Source organism: Sceloporus occidentalis, unplaced genomic scaffold, assembly GCF_023333645.1.
Source record: "Sceloporus occidentalis isolate IW3139 unplaced genomic scaffold, rSceOcc1.0.p SCAF_71, whole genome shotgun sequence".
NCBI classification, from domain to species: Eukaryota; Metazoa; Chordata; class Lepidosauria; order Squamata; family Phrynosomatidae; genus Sceloporus; species Sceloporus occidentalis.
Window position 1 is genome coordinate 3,777,838 of NW_028317051.1, and position 22,866 is coordinate 3,800,703.

General features: G+C 37.5%; 1 protein-coding gene across 1 annotated transcript in view; it reads right to left on the bottom strand.

Moving 5' to 3' along the window:
- The window catches only part of LOC149286277 (Fanconi anemia group J protein homolog), a 107,703-nt gene that overhangs the window by 61,762 nt on the left and 23,075 nt on the right, over window positions 1-22,866 (bottom strand). The window contains exons 7-14 of the mRNA XM_089494318.1: window positions 20,060-20,344; window positions 14,541-14,762; window positions 12,301-12,500; window positions 10,434-10,566; window positions 8,885-9,039; window positions 8,570-8,735; window positions 4,875-5,015; window positions 4,190-4,351 (exon numbers count right to left, since the gene is read on the bottom strand). Of these exons, the coding sequence (XP_089350444.1) occupies window positions 4,190-4,351; window positions 4,875-5,015; window positions 8,570-8,735; window positions 8,885-9,039; window positions 10,434-10,566; window positions 12,301-12,500; window positions 14,541-14,762; window positions 20,060-20,344 (1,464 nt within the window). The remainder of the gene's footprint in view (window positions 1-4,189; window positions 4,352-4,874; window positions 5,016-8,569; window positions 8,736-8,884; window positions 9,040-10,433; window positions 10,567-12,300; window positions 12,501-14,540; window positions 14,763-20,059; window positions 20,345-22,866) is intronic.

The window sequence follows — 22,866 nt, forward strand, 5'->3', positions numbered from 1 at the left end:
TTGATACATACTCTATTTTTTCTCATAATTATTGTTTGGCTGCCAGTCACTAAGTGGAGGTTTTGGAAAAAGCTGCTTTGAATAATATACATAGTCATATCCAGCTTAGTATTTTTTAGTATAAGAACATACGGGGAATACATCTGCTTCTACATAGGTTATGATACCATCAGAACAGATTCCTTCTAGGGCAGGGGTAGGCACCAACATTTGTCATGGCGGACATTTACTAGGGTCTGTTTGCACCTTCACAAACCTTGCCACGGACAGTGGCGTCTTTGTACGGACAAAGCAAGAGTTAACGTAGAACATCATATAAAATTGGGAACTGTGTGTACTTCCCCTGAGTACCTGCAACAGAGATGCATGTTTGTGAAGTTCATAAAAGGTGTTAAAAGGCAACATATTTAAATGCACGACGTTGTAAAGAACATGTTTCACAAACAGCCAGCAAAACAAAACATTATCATCACTTTAATTTATATAGCACCAACAATTTACGCAGTGCTTCTTACAGTACATATATTCAAGAGGTATGACAAGACGAGAATTAACAAAGAGGGTCCTGCTCGCACATCTATGCAGACAGTGAATTCTATATTATTAAATAAGTGTTTTTTCTGTCTAACCACAATGTTAAAAAAAAAACAAAAAAAAAAAACAAAAAAAAAAACTGCCCTGATCGTTCATTTTGTTAGAATAACGGCAGTTTTATGGCACTGAGCTTCCCTGGTGTTTATATTAGTGTATTTCCCATTTCTCACTCATCTCACAGACGAGGAGGTTATATGGCACTAATATATTGTTGAAAGGTGTCCATAGGGCACGCAATCTCCTATAAAGCCATTCCATGAAATTATGATGAGAAACGTGTTCTCTGAAGCTCCTTCTTTTAGCTTTAATGCTGGCTTCTATCGATTGCTAGCTGGTAAAACCTGTTGCTTACCAATTGTTCATTCTCACTTTCCACAAAACAACTCATTTCCCAGCTGGGCCTGTCATATGCATTTTCTTTTCGTTTCCACGGCTTTTTTTTATATCTCCTTATATTCAACATTGCAAGGAAGCATTCAGACCCCTTCCATTGTATAATCCATCACTGCCTTGAGAAGCACTTAATCTGCCATATCCAATACACTTGCACCTACTCCAATTGTCTCTTGGTGTCCGCTACGCCACTTAAATGGTTCACCGTGCAAAGCATTATTCTTGCAAAAAACATAAATGGTATGTTGCAAAAGATACATACGTCATTAAAACAGTGACTGATTTGGGTTGGTATTTGAAAAGATAACAGTACGTTTAAACACATTAAAACAAACATGAATCCAAAAAAGGGTAACAAATGGGAACCCAAATATATTGCAAATAATATCCCTCTTTCGGAAGCAGCTGCATGTTTAATATGCTCTGTTCAAAGTCTAGTAAGTTGGCAGGAGTGTTGCAATTTCACGCCACTGACTTTGCTATACATTATACAGGGCCAACCACAATGAGCTAGCTTCTCAAAGAATTGCTTGGATGGCCCTGTATAGGGAAAATGGTGAGATTTTTTTGATCATGCCAGTTCAGCTCAGCCGCGCTGGAAGAGAGAATTCACAGGATGGCCCGTTATAGTGCATACTGAATTTGGGAAAACAAAACCCATACATTCTCCATCCAACTCCAGCTTTAGAGAATAAACCCAAAACTGATGCACCCTTTTCATTGAGCTTTCTGCCTTTAAATAAACTATGATAAATACAAAAATAACACATTTGGTAACGATGATACCTTTATTGGCTAACTGAAGATTACCTCTCCCCACTCATGTATTCAGGAGTACCCATTCTCTAGAACACGGTCCATCAGACTTTCTCCCTTGTGCGCTATCTGAAAACCAGCCCATCCACCCACCCACCGCTCGGAAAACCCACCTTCCATCCTAATCAAGCCATCCGAACGACCAACAACCTCTACAGGTCATCTCATCCCTATCCAAGCAGTCCTCTTCTACTGTTTCACTTTCCCCTCAACTACCGACTGGATTGTAAGTTCGCAAGAGCAGAGTTCTCTTTTTCCTTTTTGTACCAGCATGTGTTAATGTGTGTTATTTTACATTATTTTACTCCATGATTGTAATGGAATATCATGGAGCTATATAAATAAATATAATGCAAATAAGTTAGAAGGTGATAAGGAGCTAATATTAATTAAAAAAAAATTATGTGAAAAGGTTAAATGGTGTTCACTTGGTTAAGTAGATATAGCCCTATCAAAAGAATACGTGTCTAAGAATGCAAGGAGTGCAAATAAATAGTGGTATTTCTAAATAAATATTAATTTATAAATTCCAAAATGTATTTGTGCCCCTTGCATTCTAACGTGAATATGTAACGAAAGTATAAGATTACAAGCTTTCAAGACTCTAGATGTTCTCTTTTTCTACAGCTAGCACGATACAACTTGATACACTTAATACAAACACTGGTAGGAACTAAATGTCATAACGTAGTGAGACCAATACTATAGTCATCAAGAAATTTAACATGGACAATAGCAAGAAAACAAGGTCACACACAGAGCAAAAAACATGTCAAAAATGAAAAATCTAATCTAATAGAAATAATCACATCAAAAGATGCATCTGCAAGACATTACAGTGGTTGGAAAAGGCTAGGGTTGGAAAGAAGGAAACTAATTGGAGAAACAAATACCACAAGTGAATATGCACAGGTAAAGATGATTGATTTGTTTATCACAAACAAGTCACATTTTTATTTGTGTTCTCAAAAATGGGGGTAGGGGACAATCCCCAATCCCATTAGAATTTATTGGGAGAAGATAAACAGAGTTCAGGACTGGCCATCTGTAATTTCATTATTTATTAGTACTCCTCTCACGCAACATGCAAAGCAGAGGCATGCTACTGTGTATTTCTTATTAAATAATGATAAACTTGGAGTGGAACATTAGGGGGCAAATATTGGCTAATGTTTCGTCGAATACAAATTAAGCAGTTCCTAGAGACCTGGTGTCTGGCTACAGCAAAATCAGACCTTTATGTATCTACCCTAAATACAACGAATAGTTTAACTGTGTGCCCTGGGACCAATCAACCTATGGAATATTTATGTTTATGGTAAAAGTCTTATAGTTTACCTGTTGAAATGAGCTATATGTTTTTCATACATATACTGTTAGCATATGGATGCTTCCTCCAACGTGGTTCATGAATACCTAAAGTGTGCTATTTTGGGTTTCCTTGCATTTTTCTTATAATATGGTCTATGATGTCACCTAGTGGCCACTTGCAAGAATTTCACTCAGAATGTAATTGCCCATAACAGAAAGCAGAGGCCAAATCGTGCATACCATTAAGTTATCTATGGCACTTCTTACAATATGTTGGCTGCTGTTGTCAACAAGATGGATGAGCATACATTCTGTTAAGGGAGCAGTCATACCTATCTTCTTTTTTATTTTTTCCCCCAAGACATATATTGTTTCTAAAAATATACATGGGTTTGCACAGACTGTGACCCTGCATCCACCTACGCATCTCTTGTTGCCAAAACGAAGGAAACATTCCAGTTGTGCAGAAACTGGGGAACAGACCGGGTTCGTGGAGCTCTCAGCTACATTATCAATTTGACTGCATCGTAAGGTGACGTGATATATGAAAACCTCTGCTTTGGTTGCTAAATGTTATTGCACATACAGGCTTTTCTTATAACTTAGCTGATGGTCCATCATCTGTAAATCAATAGTTGCACACATTTGAAAATAATAAATACCGTAATGTATGTATATGTCTGGTGTCTGTAGATGAGTGTTTAATAATACTTCTACTACCCCTTAAATTTAAATGGAAGGGTTTCCATCACCTTTACCCACCATAACTTATGTAATGATACATTATATATGTATATATATATATATATATATATATATATATATATATATATACACACACATATACACACACAAAAAACAATATGGATTCATTTACTGTATTCAATGGGATGTTTGCAAGCTGTACGCTCAGGGGCCACTTTAAGTTAGCTGAGCGGCAGTTGATAAACCATTTCATTGAAAAAAAATTCACTGTGAGCATTCTGTCAATACATCATTTGAATTGATCATAATTTCATCATATGCATGTTAACAGAGGTGAAAGAGGTTAAATTAGGTGTTCTTCTTTAATTACCTTGTACGAGGGAAGAAAGCAAAGCACTCCGTGGCTTACAGTCTGGCACACAGACAGCAAAAGGGCTCCAACCTCATCCTGAAAATCAAAGGTTTCTGTATGCTGAAACGTGGCACAAAGCTTTCGGCCCTTTGGGCCAGCACCGATTGTTCCAACCCAGACCTAGCAGGTGGAAACACAATCAACTGTAAACAGTATAAAACAAAAGCCATGATATTTTTTCTAAAAATATTATACATAGACATTCAATAAATAACCAAAACGGTATGATAGATATTACATGTCCTTAAGTCATGTGTGCCCCCCGACTCCTGCATTGTAATATAGATACTTTTCACACACATTTATATTTAGTTTAGAAAAAAAAAGCTAATCAATTTACCATACAATTGATAGCAGAACTTAAGTCACACCTGGAGTTATACACACACGCATATACATATAATAATGCAAATTATTTTCTATATAAGCATATATAGATACATACAATATTCCATACTAGTATATTCGGATCATTTAAAGTAGCTGTGTCACAACACAAATTCTGTCTTTAAACCTAGTGTTCCAGTTTTTGGAACTACAAGCTGTCATTCCCATGTATCTTTTAGACACCAGTAGGCTTTTTACAGGTATGACAATAGCCATGTTTGGTTTACCATACGATATGGAAAGGAAAGTTGCTCACCTGGGATTTATCGATGACATGATTTGCTTCCAGTTGAATCAAAAATTTGACACCAAGTTCAGATGAAAACGATCCCATTGGAGACAATGTGCCTGATGTCAGAACAATAGTGCGAACGCAGCCACTCAGATCAGAAAATGCCTAGAACAATAAAGGATGTTTTTACTTATTTTTTTGTTCAGTGGTATATATTGGAAAAGCTTTGTGAATGAACAAATAAATAAAGAATACAATTTATGGGAAACGCATCATGAACACTGGAGCAATAAATAGTTATGATGGATATAAAGTGTCTGCAAGAATACTGAATGTTATCAATTAAAAGGCAAAACGTTCTAAAATCCAAGGAACAGTCATGTATGTGCTCCAACAGAAGCATTTTATTTTTATTTAAAACATAACATTTTGTGAAAGTATTTTAATGTAGCTAGTGCTTTTTTTTGTGCTCGATATTTCACTATTAAAAATCCCGTGGTACATGGTGCTAATTCTGCCCTTTATCCATTTAACATGTGCTCGCTTACCATATAGTGCTTTATGTATAAATAGTCTGCATTATTTTATAAAGGGAAATGGATATTACTGTACACGAGTTGAACATTTCTTGGGCCCCTACAGAAAAAGATGTAGTCACATAAAGCTTTTGGGACCTCAGAGGTCTCTTCTTAAGAAAGAATGCAATTGTCAAAATGTATTCCTATTAAACACCAATTGTTTAGTTATTGTTGATAACATACTACACGTTACTAGCAGTCCGATACACATTGGAAAATGATCTTTAACAAGTTACACGATTCTTGGAAGAGATGTTTTCTAAAGACTACAAATATATTTGTCCATAGAAGTACAATCATCCAGATCCAGTAAAACTAGTAAACCCACTAATTGTTGCTTTACAGATGTTTGGGGAAGCACAGAGAAATATAACTCAAACGATCACGAGCTGAAGTTTTTACAATGAAGAAGCAAAGCGAAAAGGCAACGGAGCAATAAAGCTTTCCATCTTATGCTTAACAAGAAAATATATTATTATACAAACAATGGAATATTCTGCAGAGATTCAACATTCTTCAAACAGCGATTTGGCAACAAATTCCCGCCAAAAGTAGTTTAGGTCTCTGCGGTCTTAGACACTGTATTTTCCCTTAAAATCTGTTAAAACGCGTTGCCACATGCCTCCTTTGTGAGTGCAACAAACTAGGGCTGCAACAACTAATCGATAAAATCGATGATAATCGATTATGAAATTCGTTGCTCTGAAAAATACCCCTCGTGTTATAATCCGTTAGTGTGACTCACAGGAGTCACAGCAGCAGTTGCTACTTACAGTTCCTCCCTGCAGTCACTGCCGATTGGCCCGCCCACTTCCTTTTTCCAGTCCCTCCCTGCAATCGCTGCTGGAGAAAGAAAGGGGCGGGGCCAATCGGCAGTGACTGCAGGGAGGGACAGGGAGGAAGAAAGGGGCAGAGCCAAACGGCCGATTGGCTCCGCCCATTTCCTTAGCATCGCCATGGCTGTGACACGCATCTAACTGTGAGTATAAAATTAATATTTGGGCTGCTGAAAGTTAGGGGAGGTGGGGGTTAACTTAGGGGCAGTTATAGTTAATGGGGTGTTTAGGGTTAACTTAGGGGCAGTTATAGTTAATGCGGTGTTTAGGGTTAACTTAGGGGCAGTTATAGTTAATGGGGTGTTTAGGGTTAACTTAGGGGCAGTTATAGTTAATGGGGTGTTTAGGGTTAACTTAGGGGCAGTTATAGTTAATGGGGTGTTTAGGGTTACCTTAAGGGCAGTTATAGTTAATGGGGTGTTTAGGGTTAATTTAGGGGCAGTGGTGATTGATGGGGTGTTTAGGGGCAGTTGTGGTTGATGAGGTGCTTAGGGTTAATTTAGGGGCAGTTATAGTTAATGGGTTAATTTATGGGCAGTTGTGGTTAATGGGGCCTTCTCTTCAGGATTAATTTAATGCCGAGGACTGAGGGTTAATTTAATTAATTTAATAAGGTTAACTGAAGGTGCAGTTAGAGGTAAAGGGGGGAAAACTGAGGGGAATCAAAATCCTGGGGGCACTGAAGATTAATCCTGTATTTATTTCTAAAAGTATTGTGTCTGTGAACGAGTCTGCAAATCCTATGAGGGCACTATGGCATATCAAGGGGGTATACGGCATACCTGAGGAGGACGGAGTGACATATCTGGGGGTATAAGGCATATAGGGTATATAAGGCATATGTGGGGAGGGCAGTGTGGCATGTCTGGGAGGGCAGTTTGGCAAGCCTGGGCTCAAATATACATAACTGGGGGGCAGGTTGGGGAAATAAAAACAAGAAAAAAATTTTATTCTGCCGTTTGTTTTTAACATCCTATGTTACTTTTTTAAATAATTTAAAATAAATGAAATATTTAATTTTTTTTATCCGATTAATCGAAAAAATAATCGGCCAACTAATCGATTATGAAAATAATCGTTAGTTGCAGCCCTACAGCAAACCTAAGAAATCACCAACGTGCCTACACACGATGAACTTATCTGTTCAGAAGAGCCTGGTCGCTTTCTTTATTACCGTCAAAGGCCAGAGTTGCCCTTTTCTTGCACCCATCAGTGCGGTTTGTAAACCATTCTACATTATTTGATATGTTCAAGTATTTTTCACAATATTATATATATATATATATATTCTTTTTTTTTTTTTTTTTTTTTAAACAAATACTTTCCTGTGAAGGAAAACGTCAGAGGAAGGGTAAATAAAATAAATGAAATCACCCAAATGCAAAGTGAAGAAACATCTATCCCTTCACTTTTATATTATCTATTTTAAATATTTAATTCAGGTTTTTTTTAATGTAACCCCAAAGAAATAAGATGTGGCTTAAAACGAGGGATAAAATAGGAAATTGTTCAGATACTTTTAATATATTTGTATTAGTTCCGATTAGGTGTGGGGCTAATCTAAAGAGATATAAATTTAGCAAAGCTTGTGGTAAAAGAAATTACACTCTAGTCATTAATTTTAACTCTTTAAGACGACAGGTCCACATTACTCTTCAATGGTAATTATGTAATTCAGTGCATAATCACAGCAAACACTATCCTGCTACAGCAAAATACAAAGTTGTGGGTATATAGAGCGCTAACATCGACACACATAACACATAAGTATATACTTAATATACTAATTACCCACAATTTTGTATTTTGTTGTTTTTTTTGCTAGTAGTGAGACACTATCAGGTCCAGTGCAGCTTCAGTCACTATTTGTGTTTATTGTTTTGTATTGATTATCTGTAAGTGTGCGTGTTTTTACATTTGTTTGTTTTTTTAGCAATTTTATTTTTACATTGACTGATTATACTTCCCAAGAGTACAACAGTGCTTTCTGTTTGTAATGTTCTGTTAAGGCTTTCCACTCAGCTCAGAGACCCTATAATTTCCATTATTGTTTTGTGGTTTGTTTTTATCCACTAGATAAATAGATTTTCTTCTCAAAGTGGACCAACTATAGTTCTGACCACCATGACAGATCCTTGTATACTAACACTAACCACCCTGAAAAACACCATCTGAGCATCATAAGAGTATTTCCCCAACAGCTACCTGCAAGTAACCCTGGTAATCCTGTTACAGGCAGCGTCAAAAATAAATATAATTGAACAAAAATGTCAGTAGGTGATTAGAGCTAATGAATGCAAGTTACCACGGCTGGATTGAGGCACCAGAAATTCAGTGTATACACTAGTGTCTTGCGCCGAGCACTTCTCCTGTTTCTAGGTCTTGCAAAGAATCCGTTTTCATCAGGAATATCTTCTTTAGTGGCCCAGGTATAAGACTGCTGCAGCGCTATCCTGTAATCGTCTGCAAATCTAAAAAAATAAACAAAAGCAGGTTTTTGGATGCAGGTACTGTATGTATCATATAAATAGGGGCACTACTGTGGAATAGATTTAAGCCTCTCCAAAAATTCTACAGGACCCCTGTGACAAAATGCAGTTTCCACCTGTTTCTAACAAACCTGCTGTTCTGTCGAAACAGGTAATCCAGCACTAGGAAAAGCCCCTTCAACACCATCTGCGTTTGAGGGCTGAGCGTAGGAATTTTCACTACGTTTTCTTGTCCATGCAACATTGGTCTCTTTTCCTCTTTTTCAATTACTGCGGCAAAATTTGCCTAGGTAAAAACAAAACAAAACAAAACAAAACAAAAAAAAAGGCAAAACGGAATTTGTCATGGTTTAATAATGACAACCATATCATTCCGTTCAGTTTAATTAATGAAACCTTTAGGTGGAAAGGTTCCTTTTGCTTGAACTGGCTGCCGCGTAATTATAGCGGATGAATGCAACATTACAAGAATTATATCGACATGAACATCTCTACAACAAATCTCATTAAAAAAAAAAAAAAAGAGAGGCAGTATTAACAATGTAAATCAACATTTTAACTCTCCTATAACTATTTTAACATACCCTAATCACATGTAAGTAAACATTGGTTTAATGTTGATTTAGCTCATATGAAAGTTTGCATTTAGAGATGTTCAATAAAATGGTTGTTGTCAGCATCAGGTATATTTAATTCCTCCTGTTTTTATAGCAATCATAAGTAGGATCCTATGAAGAGCTCAGCACTCCATACCTTGATTGGCTGTAGTGCATGTTGGTTTGTCATTGGTGTACAACACTGCACATTAAAGTTGCATTGTGTTCATCTGATGCTCTCATCCACATATTTTTTGTGTGTTTATTTGAATTGCGTGTGGTGTATATGTTGTATGAGGAGACACGGGAAAAAATAAGTGCACAAACAATTGGTACGTCCCCTTCAGCATACCAAGACATTTTGGACAATGTTATGCTTCCAATTTTGTGGGAACAGTTTGAGGAAGACCCTTTTCTATTCTAGCATGACAGTGAACAAACCCAGGTCCATAAAGACATGGTTGGATGAGTTTGCTGCGGAAGAACTTGACTGCACTGCACAGAAGTCCTAACCTCAACTCGACTAAACCGGAATGGAGATTGCGAGCCAGGCCTTCCCGTCCAACATCAGCACCTGACCTTACAAATACTCTACTGGATGAATGGGCAAAAATTACCACAGAAATGCCAATCTTCTGTGGAAATACTTCCCAAAAGAAAGGAAGCTGTTATAGCTGAAAAGGGGGAACCACTTACATATTAATGTCTATGTATTTAGAATGTGATATCATAAACGCCTGTTGGTGTAAGTATCAGGTGTCCCAATGTTTTTGTCCATATAGCGTATGAGGTATCTTTGTTTTTTTATTGTTAATCAAGGATTTGTATCATGCTTTTCTGTACATTTTCAGATCAGTGATGCTTTTTTCTTTAAACCTTACCACATATACGTTATTTAATTTACTAAACTGTTAAATGTAGCATATGAAAAAGCGACATCTGCTTTTTATTACTATGCATACTTACATTGGTCTTATTTTACACATGTTCACAAATTGTCATTATTATTATTATTATTTATTGTTTTATATAGTGCCATCAAATTCCATAGCGCTCATATTAGGTGTTCTCCTTATATTCGTACCTTCAAAAGTGGAAATGTTGTATTTGTTATGCCCATACGATAGAAAATTTCAAGAATTTCTTTACCACTCCATACTTTATAGGATGATTCATATTCTCTTTCAACCAGGTGATCAGAGCACTCCTTCACCCAACTGAAAAATAAAATGGTCAATGATGATTGAATCACTGAGTCTTGCAGACTAAACAGTATATAATCGAAGAAGCTTGGCACGTAATGTGTTGTGTTAAGGATGCTTTGTGGTTGCCAGGTCCGGTCTCATCCTGAGAGAGGAACAGGTCACTGTCCGAGACTGTCTCATTGACTTATCCGAGTCCGCACTCTCCTGACAACCTCAGTCCTTGGACTTTGCTATAACCCTTTCCAATCAATTCCCTCCTCCCTTCAGGTGTTATTCCGGTGGCAAGGCTGCTATTTCTATACCCATGGAACTGTTAAACTATTTTTATGACTCTATGATGTGATTACTGTATGATGTGATTACTGTTGCTTCTTTGTATTCAGTACATGCTGTTATTGACAGTATACACATGCTATAACAGTATGTTCTTGGTTAAACTACTGATGTTTGAGTAATGCACAACATTGCATTTTGCCCAGTATGAAAAGTTTCTTTGGTACTTTAATACTGAATGAAAAATTAAAATAAAAAAAAAAGTCACATAGGTAACCGAAACCCCGTAGTGATGCTACTAACAGATGTTGCTGTAATTTTCTCCTCTCTCATTTACCGAACTCACGCAAATTATATTTTTTTCTTTCTTTCTTAAGGACAAGAAAGGCTTTCTTTAGACACCATTATTTTGATCATATCATCTAATTTACTATTGAAAAATTAAAACGTGAAAATCAAAAACCTTTTTCTGCTTTTATTTGAAAAAGCTTTTACTCTACAAAAGCTAATGGAAACAAACCCTAATAGATTCTTATATTTGTCCTGAGTTTAAAAATACCCAATGTTTTTATATTTTTGCGAGTTTCTTTGTTACTTCTTTTTTTTTTACAAGTTATAGTGCAATAAGTACAGGTAGCATATTGCTATTTTAAAACCATTTTTCAAGTCTGGTCATTCTGCTTCCATTTCCTATTTCAGGCATCTTTGTAGCCGGCCAATTCAATTTCCCCCATCAAATCATATTTTTGGAAAACCAGACATCCCAAGATATTTCAAATGCTAGTATTTTAACTATTTCCAGGCACTATTTCTACCACCAGCCATTGTAAAAGTTTTTGGTAGTAGGTGTACTTCAAGTATGAATTTGCCGCTCCTGGTATACCAAGGGCAAACAACAACCCAATATGTGTCCAGCAACATCTCCTGAATACAGTAATACTCCCCATGCATAGGTTTGTCTGGTTCTTTGGGGGTAAAAGGCCACATTTTGGAGGTGCGTATCGTTCGCTTTGGAATTTTGACACCTGACCATCCTAGCCCAAAGAAAACAATGAAGCGGCTTATGATTCTTCCCCATGAAAAAAGCTACACAAGTTTTGTTTGTTTCTCTTTTTCATCAAGCCAAGTAAGCTCAAATAAAATGATTTATACAAAATGAAGAAAATATCCTAGAAATAAAGATATTTTAGCGGTACACTGTGTATTAACATGTCCATGTAAAAATGTATATATTTATAATAATCTCACAATTGACTAACTACCTAGCAGCCAGCACAATATCCAGATTAAACTGTCTGCTCTTTACCGCATGAATACATGATTTTTTCTTCTAGAGGCATGTGCTAGTTTTGATATACACAGGCTTGAATTTCTGACAGTTCATTTAAATAAAAATGTGTGGTTGCAGTGTTTATCCATGTAATTAACTCAAAATTGTGAATGAAAATGACATGTCCCTAATTGCAGACTTACTTTGACAGACTGTAACATACAGCCCTTAAAGGCTCATGTTCATTGACTCTGATGCCATGATTCACCATACTGTCAATTTCATCTCGTGCAAAAGTTAGCTGTGCATCTGTAACTCTGTAACTGGCCGACTCCCGAGCACAATCTTCAATATTGTGAGCTTCATCTAAGATGACCACTTGATTTTCCAAACAGATATCCATCTAGGAGAAAATAAATTACATGGTATGATTCATTGCTGCAGATTAAGATCTTTTAATGGGCTTTCAATCAGATGCCAGCAAAGCAGGAAAATAAATCCATGGCCTGTTTCTGTGGGTTCAACATGGGAGAATATATAATAAAATAAAGCTATCTTGTTGCTAGGGGTGGAGATCACATTTCTGTCCTAAAGGATGAAATGATTGGGGTAACGAGTGAAACGGTACTGAAAAGGAAGTAGACAGTAGCTGTGCCAATTAAGAATGCAAATTAACCCTTTAAGGACAACAGGTTGTCTTTAAATCCCTTAATGACAATGCATTGTGAGCCTGTACATGTACAGGCTTTCTCGTGAAGGGGTTAAGTATGATGTAAGTACCGTATTTGCTCGATTATAAGACAAGGTTTTTTCAGAGCAAATGCTCTTATAATCGGGGTCGTCTTATAATCAGACCTCAAATAGGTCTGACTATGAGACGACTAAGATCCAGATCCCCCGCAGCTGCAGGGGACCTGGATCCTCCTGTCTCCCCCCCCCCCCCGCCCCACTTACTGGTGCTTCTGAGTCCCCGGTGTAGCGATTCGCGTAGACAACTTACGCTGCAGCCGGAAGGAGGTGTGGCTAGCAGCGGGGGTTGTCTGCGTTCATCGCGCAGACCTTCCCCGGCTGTCAGAGATCAGAGTTCCCGGCACCCGCACGTCTTGCCAAACAAGTAGGCAAAAGAGGCAAATGCATGGCGAGAAGGGCAATTCTGTTGAAGGGGAATACTAGCTGTCATATACATTCACTGGCCACTTTATTATGTACACCTTGCTAGTGGCATTCTTTCTACAAGGTGCTGGAAACATTCCTCAGAGATATTGGTCCATATGGACATGATGGCATCATGTAGTTGCTGCAGATTTGTCGGCTGTACATCCATGATGAAAATCTCCCGTTTCACCACATCCCAAAAGTGCTCTATTGGAATGAGATCTGGTGAATGTGGAGGCCATTGGAGTACAGTGAACTCATTGTCATGTTCAAGAAACCAGCTGGAGATGATGTGAGCTTTGTGACATAGCGCATTATCCTGCTGGAAGTAGCCATCAGAAGATGGGTACACTGCGGTCATAAAGGGATGGACATGGTCAGCAACAATACTCAGGTAGGCCGTTGTGTTTAAACAATGCTCAATTGGTACTAAGGGGCCCAAAGTGTGCCAAGAAAATGTCCCCCACACCAATACACCGCCACCACCAGCCTGATCCATTGATACAAAGCAGGATGAATCCATGCTTTCATGTTGTTTACGTCAAAGTCTGATCCTGCCATCTGAATGTCACAGCTGAAATCCAGACTCATGAGTCCAGTCAACGTTCTTCCAGTCTTCCATTATCCAATTTTGGTGAGCCTGTGCAAATTGTAGCCTCAATTTCCTGTTCTTAGCCGACAGGAGTGGCACCCGCTGTGGTCTTCTGCTGGTGTAGCTCATCTGCTTCAAGGTTCGACGTGTTGTGCGTTCAGAGATGGTATTCTGCATACCTTGGTTGTAACAAGTGGTTATTTGAGTTACTGTTGCTGTGAACCAGTCTGTCCATTCTTCTCTGAAATCCACCAGGCATTTTTGTCCACACAACTGCCGCACACTGGAGGTTCTCTCTTTTTGGACCATTCTCTGTAAACCCTAGGGATGGTTGTGCGTGAAAATCCTAGTAAATTTGCAGTTTCTGAAATACTCAGAACACCCAGTATGGCACCAACAACCATGCCACAATCAAATTCACTTAAGTCCCTTTTCTTCCCCATTCTGATGCTCGGTTTGAACTTCAGCAAGTTGTCTTGACCATGTCTACATGACTAAATGCATTGGGTTGTTGCCGTGTGATTGGCTGATTAGCTATTTGTGTTAACATGCATATTAAAATGCTTAAGAATGTATTTAACAACATTAACAAAACTGCACATACACTGACTGAAATTTAGAAGTGACTGTAATCCAACGTGGAGAAAGAATTGGCACACAGCATCTTAAATCACTTTTCTACAAAGCTATACTTACACTTTCCCTAATCTGTGAGTCCAGCAGATAGTTGTAAGGACAGAACACGATGTCTGCTTCTTTCATCAGCTCACGTGCAGCGAAGTAAGCGCATGCACGCAGCCTTTTGCCCATTCCTACCAATTCTTCAATGTCCCATGCCTGATTCATTCCTAGCCTGTATTGAAGCACAGGCTGCTCGCTCATTTTTTGTGCGCCATGGTAGTAACGGCAAGTCTGTCCCTAAAATGTAAAAATAAAAAAAAATAAAAAAATAAAAAAATTAGTATATGAGTTACTTCCTTTCTACTGAAAAATATGGTTTAAATATATGGATTAAGTAGAACTTAAAAATGTGCCGATAACACTATATTGACTGATGTGCTTACATTGCAGTCATAATTACGTCAGGACACAAACTATCAACAAACTAAATATTCTTGGGCAAACCGGAGTGGAGTCAAATCTTTAATGCAAAGTATACCTCCAGAAACTAAGTTAACTATTGATGTGCCAGCGGCAAAATGTGTATATATAAATTTAAAAAGAAAAACAAAAAACATAATCATATTTAATTAAGAGTCACCATAACAGCAGCCTTTCTACCAAATATATTTTGGGTGTAAGTGGTCCAGGTGAATTCTTTTTGGGAACTACAGTTACATGAACTATAACTTAAAATCAATAATGGGGTTAACATATTTTTGTTGCACGCCTCCAACTATTAATGGATCTGTATCCGAAGGCAGGATATCCTGGAGCAGGAGGGCCCTTTAAATCATTCCTGTAGATGAGAATTCAACCTTCATATTGCCTTGGCTCCGAAGAACAGGTTACTGTAAGTAGCTTATGTTCTAGAAAAGAGAATCTGTTAGCAGATGCCCTGTCAATTGGCTGCATTTTGCAAGAGGACATTCAGCTAGATTTAAAGAGCTTTTGCAGGCACTGCCAGAAATGTGGTTATAACCCAAGACGTCTTTGTGTTGAAATGTCCTAGGGGCTCCATAAAGTTCCTATAAACATTTTAAGATTCCCAAATCAATGAAGGAAATGCAAGGATGATTTAACAGTCCGGGGGGATTGGGGCCATGTTTGCTCATATGCTGCTTTCACTTTGCCATAAACCAAAACACTCCAGCACACCACTTTAAATCATGCAGAGATTTAACTCTTCACCTGCTGATCAGACAAGGAAAAAATGAAGAATGAACTGTACGAGAATAATGCAGAGAGTTAAAGGGAAATGTCACTTTAATAGCATTTAATTTTAACTATTTATAGCTGGGGATTTTTGTTTTTCAAATCACTTTTGTTTCAATGATCTGTCTAAACGTTAATAAGTATAAACAGGGTATCAAAATGTATAGTTACAATTTAACGTACAGAACATAAAAAAAAAGGAAATGATCCCGTCTATTGAGTAAAGCCAATCATAATGCTTTTAAGGACTGCAGAACCATTTACTCTGACAATTGTTTTTACCACCTGAAAGACAACGAACTTGTGTCTACTATGTACTATGCGTCCTGACCTATGTTACTGTTAACACTATCTTTATACCATACATGCTAATAATCTTCAGTGTATTAACTTTTGTCACGTCTGCTGGGTGACCATTCCACTGATCCACCACCCTGTCTGGGAATTTATTTTTTACATTGAATCTAACCTTCACACCTGGAAATAACAAGTGTCCTGACATATTGCAAACAGTATTTCAGTTCCTTGGTTTGCAGGAGCATTAGGCCAAACACATCTCCTACTCATCCGTGCATACGCTCCATCGCTGACTCGCATCAGATTCCTAGTGGAGTTTAACACGACCCACCCACACGTGGGTGCAGAAAACCCTCCCACTGATTTCTATGGGGGCACTTTCCTGCCAGTGAGGAAGGAAGGTAAGTAATTTATTTTACAGCATGTATACAATGCAGCACCTTCTAAGTACCAAGTAATGGATTTTTCCCTTGTCCATTTATATCACTGCTAGCCTGCAGGATACATTTTTTTAAATAAAAGGCTGTCGTTTAATAGGGCACTCTGTTCAGCTTGTAAGGTGAACAAGGACTTATAATGCAAAACAGAGGCAACGGTTTGGAAAAGTGATAATGTTGTGCAAATAAAAAGGTTAAGATGTCATGCCTTGTATTATAAAAGGAGGAAAAAATATATAAGCAAAAGGAATTTTCAAGAGCTACAATACAGGAATGTTACTTTATAACCTATTTGTGCGTTAGTATTCTTTTGATGATAAAAAAACCCACAAAGTATATTTTTGATGACATAGCTGCCTTTCTTTATGTGTGCTGGTCTCAAGCAAGCTGGTTTCTGACATATGAATCACTGCTCAGATGTGTTTCTTACTGAACAGGTATGTTTTGCATCAGTGTCATTCACTATTTTAAAAAGTGCTTTATAAAATACGTCTAGCCTTCACTGAAAATAGAGTTTAAAGGAAAGTTACAGTTTCAACCCAATCGCTTCACTTAAAATATATGCTGTCATTTCCCTTAGGATGTACCAGTATGTCCTTATAATCTGTGGCAAAAAGCCCATTAGGATATACAAAAATAAAAAATGGAAAATAATACTGCTTGCAACCTGGGGAAGCAGCCTTGCTTTTGCCATGGAGTCACATAGCATGACCTCCCTGTGTGCTTGCTTTCCTGTGACAGTTCATTGAAATTGTTCACAAAGGGATGGTCCGATTTGGGAGGGAGTTAGCGAGCAAGCTAATGAGTGGAAAGGTATTATGATTGCATGTTAGAATGAGGATGTATGTATATGTGTGTGCTAACATGAGTGTGTATGTGAGCATGAATGTGTTAGGTGGGATAGAGATGACACAGACAAGGTGTTCGGAGGCAAAGATGTCACAGCCAGGGTATTCAGAGGCACTGACAAGCTGTTTGGTGGCAACAACAGCACAGGCAGGATGTTTGGGAGCAAAGATGGCAAAAGTAGGCTGATAAGGGGCACTGGCAAGCTGTTTGGGGGCAAAGAAGGCACAGACAAATGGTTTGTGAACAAAGATGGTGCTGATAAGCTGTTATAGGGGCAAAGGTTGCATTGTGTAACATGTTGCTTGTGAAGTCAGAGGGCCCAGAGCCCTGTGGTTTCCACACGCCCCTGACTCTAATGCTACATAAAGGCACATAACCTGACAACCTAATAACATCTTATTAAACTTGCCCCCTTAACACTTAATAAACAGCCTTTAACAGAAACTCCCTTTATGTGTATATCATGGAATCAGCCATACTAACCTCCTGTTCTTGGGATCTGCACGATTGGTCGTCACCAAATACACAGTAGAGAAAACATTACCAGTAGCTTCCTATATTAAAACTTCCCCATCTGGACATGCCGGTTTAAAAAACCCTCAGCATCAGACTCAGTTGTACATCAGTACAACCAGCTACTGCCCCAAATGTGACAAACTAGAAGTCCAAATTCAATAAAACTGTTACATTTCACTAACCAATTCTCTCTATATATATATAGCCTAAACAACCTACATGGGATCACTAATAAACAGCGAAAGGTTCACAAGAAGCTTTACACAAATCCAGCAAAAAGTTGATATTAAGGCCATAGAATTTGTTACTACACAGTTATATCTGAAAAACGCATAAACCGTGCCTCCTTTGGTACAACATAGGCTATAGTGCTAAAGGTGACTGCATCAACAAAGTTTGCCGGTGTGTCTTCCTTCTTGACGCCTTGTAACCATAAGGTGGCTGCACCTGAAAGCTAATTCCTGCTGGAATGGGAGACAGGTGGAAATTATTATTATTTGATGGTGAGCACGAGTTTCTGAAGAGGTGAGATTACAAATGTAAAATGTATTAGCAGTGACACAGGAGCTTCTATGAAACAGGACATCTGACACCCTTGTTACACAAGTCACTGGATATCGTCTGTCTTTAAAAAAGGAATGAAAGGATCTGCCTCATTCACTTCCAAGTTTAACATGACAATATAGTAAAAGTGCTTTTTCAAGTAACATCACCTTCTTTCAGTTTACAACCAAATGAAACACCTACATACATTACCAATATAGAGTACATGTTTTGTACAAGCCAGGGATGGAAAACTGAAAGAGCAAATCTTAGAAATAAGATTGTCATGGCTCTTTGACTATTTTATATTCATTTTTAGGAATCTATCACTTAAATTGTCTGTCTTAGCTCTACAGAAACAGGGTGCATTCTATACTTCTCATATGGATGAATCTGAGATCACGGAGAACTGGCAGGGGCTATTCAGAATTCAGTTCACATATATAAAATGTTGCCTGCTAAGAGGGTCAGTACAACAATGTAATTGTTGATAAATAGGCTGACAGCACACTATAGCAAAACTTATATAATAATGAATATTAGTATAACTCGCAAGGTAATATGGGCACAGTTTTGTATTGTAAATGATTTTGCTGTTGCATACCTTGTTTATATAAAACAAAAATTTATTAGCAGAACAAGTTACTGCTTCAAGAAGACAAAATATGGAGGAAACTGTGGAAGAGGAGTCCAGTTTCAGCAACAGGGCTGCAACTTCTAGGTCAAGTAAGTCTTTCATTTTATGTTTTCTATTTTGAAGAATGCGTATTAAAAGTACTCACAGAGTACTTTAATATGCATTCTTCCTTAATGGGAGTGTCGGGACATTTTCCAACACAGGAGCATTACATTTCCAAGTTTTTAAATAGGAAGCAGTGATCATGGAATCCAACTGACTTTTCCAGTTAACTAACTCTGTTTTGTTTTTTAACGAATGGACCATTGTATACTTCAGATATTGATTGAAAATCAATTAATAAACCAGTAGAAAAACCAAAATACTATAGATTCATATCCCTACAACACATTTCAGGTAACATAACCACCAAAACGAGGAGCTGGTTAATATCAGTTACATCACAGGAGTCTGACCTGCTACAACCACCCCCAATCCCCATTAAGACTGGAAGCACATGCATCTCGTGACATTTAAAAAAATGAAGGCTGGCAGAGAAGCAAAGTGTAGAGGGAACAAACTCAGTGGCCCCAATGGAAGGTTTTGATCGGGAAATTAGAGAAAAAGGGTACACTATTGTAAAACAGGAATGCATTTATTTAACATGTATACAAGAGCAGTACATAACTTACCTTAAGTATTTAGGAAGGTTAGAAAAGAAAGTCTAGATAAAGCAGCACTTTTATCATCCTATTTTATATATAGCCTTAAAAAGCTACAGGGAGGCATGCAAGTACTTTCAATTTTCTAAAGTTGTTTACACAGGTGAATAAAAATGTATCTGTTATAAACATAGGACGCCAGCATTTATTCCTAATGATGTCCAGTGAACAAAATGTTTTTACAAACTAGGTGAATTTTAAGTTTTAGCATAATGAAAAACCCTACGGGACCCTAAGAGGAAAACCCCTTCTGACACCAAAGTGAAGCACTTTTTCTATAAAAGTTACAATGGCTTCAGACACAAACCCAAGGCTAGGTTTTGGCTGCCCCCCCCCCCAAATATCTTCAAAACTACTTACATCTTTGGCATCTAGAAGCTCCTTGCATTTTTCATTTCTGTTACTGTGAATCTCCGGGTGGACACATGTGTGATCTCTGCTAGACAGAATAGTCATACGGACGCCAGAATAGGCCGTCCTCCGCAACTCCTTAGTAATCTGGGCTATCTGCTTATGTGTTCGGGTACCAAAAAATATTTTGGGCACACTCAGCTTTTCACCATTTTCTTTCTTCTTACAATTTTCTTCGGTTTTCTCCTGGATTTTGGTACAACCACAAAAACAATACTGGCATGGTTCTGAAGACTAAAAATAAAAACATAAGAACACAACAAAAGATTAAAATTTGATAACAGTCTCATATTTTAGAAATAATGAATGATCTCTTAGATCTTAAAAGTGGATGCGTCGTTTTTTTGGGTTGTTTTTTTTTGAGGTCGACATTTTAAGTTAAGTTAAATAACCATGAATGTGCATAAGTGGGACGGTAATAGTTTTTTTTTAGCTTAACCAAATGTCTCAGCTATTTAGCGCCAACATATATAGGAAGCAGATTACAACATCAACTCCGTGTGCTACAGCCTGTCCAGTCCAACACAAAATAGACTGTATGGAAAATGAAACACAAAAAGGTCCACCCACAGGAAAGAAATAATAAAAAAAAAATATATATATATATATTATATATATATATATATCAGAATTGAATGTAAGACACTCACACAAGCAGCATAGCCCAGAACCTTTAAACCAAATGGGATAGCTGCCACCTTGCCATGTTTCCTCTACATATCGCTACAGAACACCCTAAAAACCCCAGGACACTAGCAAAAAAAAAAAAACCAGTAAAGCACAGTATGTCTAACGTAGTGTCATGGTTTTATTTTTTGGGTTTTTTTGCTCCTCTTTGTAAACAGTAAAACATTAGTAACTAGTAAGAAGGCTATTTGCATAAGAATGATGCTTGGCATAGTGCAAGTTTAGCTCTTTGCACAGGGGTAGATAGCGTGTGTACATATGTATATACATAACTGGTTTTCTTAGCATCACAATTTAAAAGACTGTAACTGGAAACGCGACAAACTGTAAATGGAGGAGATAGAAATCTTCAATTACAGCTCAATTTACTAGCTCTTAAGGTGCATAAAGCCAGATTGATGGTACCCTGAGATAGTGATACATGTACTGGAAGCCAGCAAAAGAATGAATCCTGGGCTACGAGAAAATAAAAAGATCCTTTATGAAGCAATTGAGATAGCACTTCAAATAGTGAGAGCTTGTGAAAACATTCCATAATCAGACGACTTTCAGTGGTAATGCTAAAAAGTTGTAATAGCTTATAATTTTTCCATTATTTATTGATTTATATAATGCCATCATAAATCACAGTGCTGTGCACCATGTAAGTATGACATAAAAGGTAGCAATTTGGATTTGCAGAAATAAGATGTGAGTAGGGCCCTGCCTAGATAAGTTTATAATCTTATTGTTTGCCTGAAATATCCGTTAGTAATACAAATTAACTTCAAAATACAGTGGCAGCTATGGGATCAGGAACAGCTTATTTTAAATTGATTCCACTGTGTTTGGAGATTCTATTCATCACCTTTACATTGTTATTTACAAACTTACTTAGCTGGATCTGTCCCTTCCTCCAATCATCTAACACAGGGCAATATAGCTACAAACTAAAACATATCCAAATTAAAACTATATTTTCTACAGATATTTACCCGAAATATAGATTTATCTCCTTGACATCTCTAAGAACATAGTATCACATTTACAAAAAGCCTAATATATATCACAAATCCGAAGGAGCCGGCCACAGGCTCCACACTGTCATGTCTGGTGTAACAGAGCTCGGCGTAAGCACTGGTACACCATTAGCATTTGAACACCTGATCTTACCTTTTAAGCATCAAAGCCGACACTGAAAACTGCCTAAAATGTGACATGGAGGCTTGATGCAGGTCTAAAGGGGTGTTGTACTCCCCCAAACTTGCTGGGGGAAAAAAAAACATTATTTGTTTCTAAAGTGAAATACACCTGTGTCCCAAACTGCTTATCTGGTCCTTCACATTATAAAGTAGAAAAGTATTTATAAAAAAATAAGTAATCTTTAGATGTCATATTTAAAATAGCTTGGTGTTTTTGAAACAGTTGTATATGTATTTCACAAATGGTATGCTATTAGTTTTGTTATAAATGTAATTTATAAAAACTTGTATAGTAAGAATATGAATTACTCTGGCAGTAGATTTTGTCTAACAATTAGCCACAACCCGCCAACAAGAATATAAATTGCTGTGCCTAGACCCAATTTGGAACTTCTGTATCAGCTAAGGTTCAAAAATGACTACATTATTATAATCAGCATACCAAGCAAGTTTACCATATTTTGCATCTATTTTTCTGAGGTTACAATAAATACAACATACAAGGCTTGAGATTTTTCTCTCTTTTATTTGCAATCAGTAAGAGTAGCCACCATAAATAAATGCTAAGCCAAGGCATGTGTTACACCACAATACTTGGGATCAAGCTGTCTCTTAGCCTACACTCTGAAGAAAAAAAACAAGTTCGGATTACACGCATTCCCACTCAACCTTGTCCACCATTAAATTATTACAATAAGCGATAGAATGGAGGTGAATGTGACCCCACTGGAGCTGTCACTCACTGGGATAAAAGGCTCACTGATGTGCCAAAGAAACAGCCTGTCAAACTGGATTAAGTTACCGCCATGCTGGAATTATTACATTCCCCTCTCAAGTTGCGAGGAAAGGCAGCCTTCATTACGGTTTGCTGCCACATTAAATAGCCAG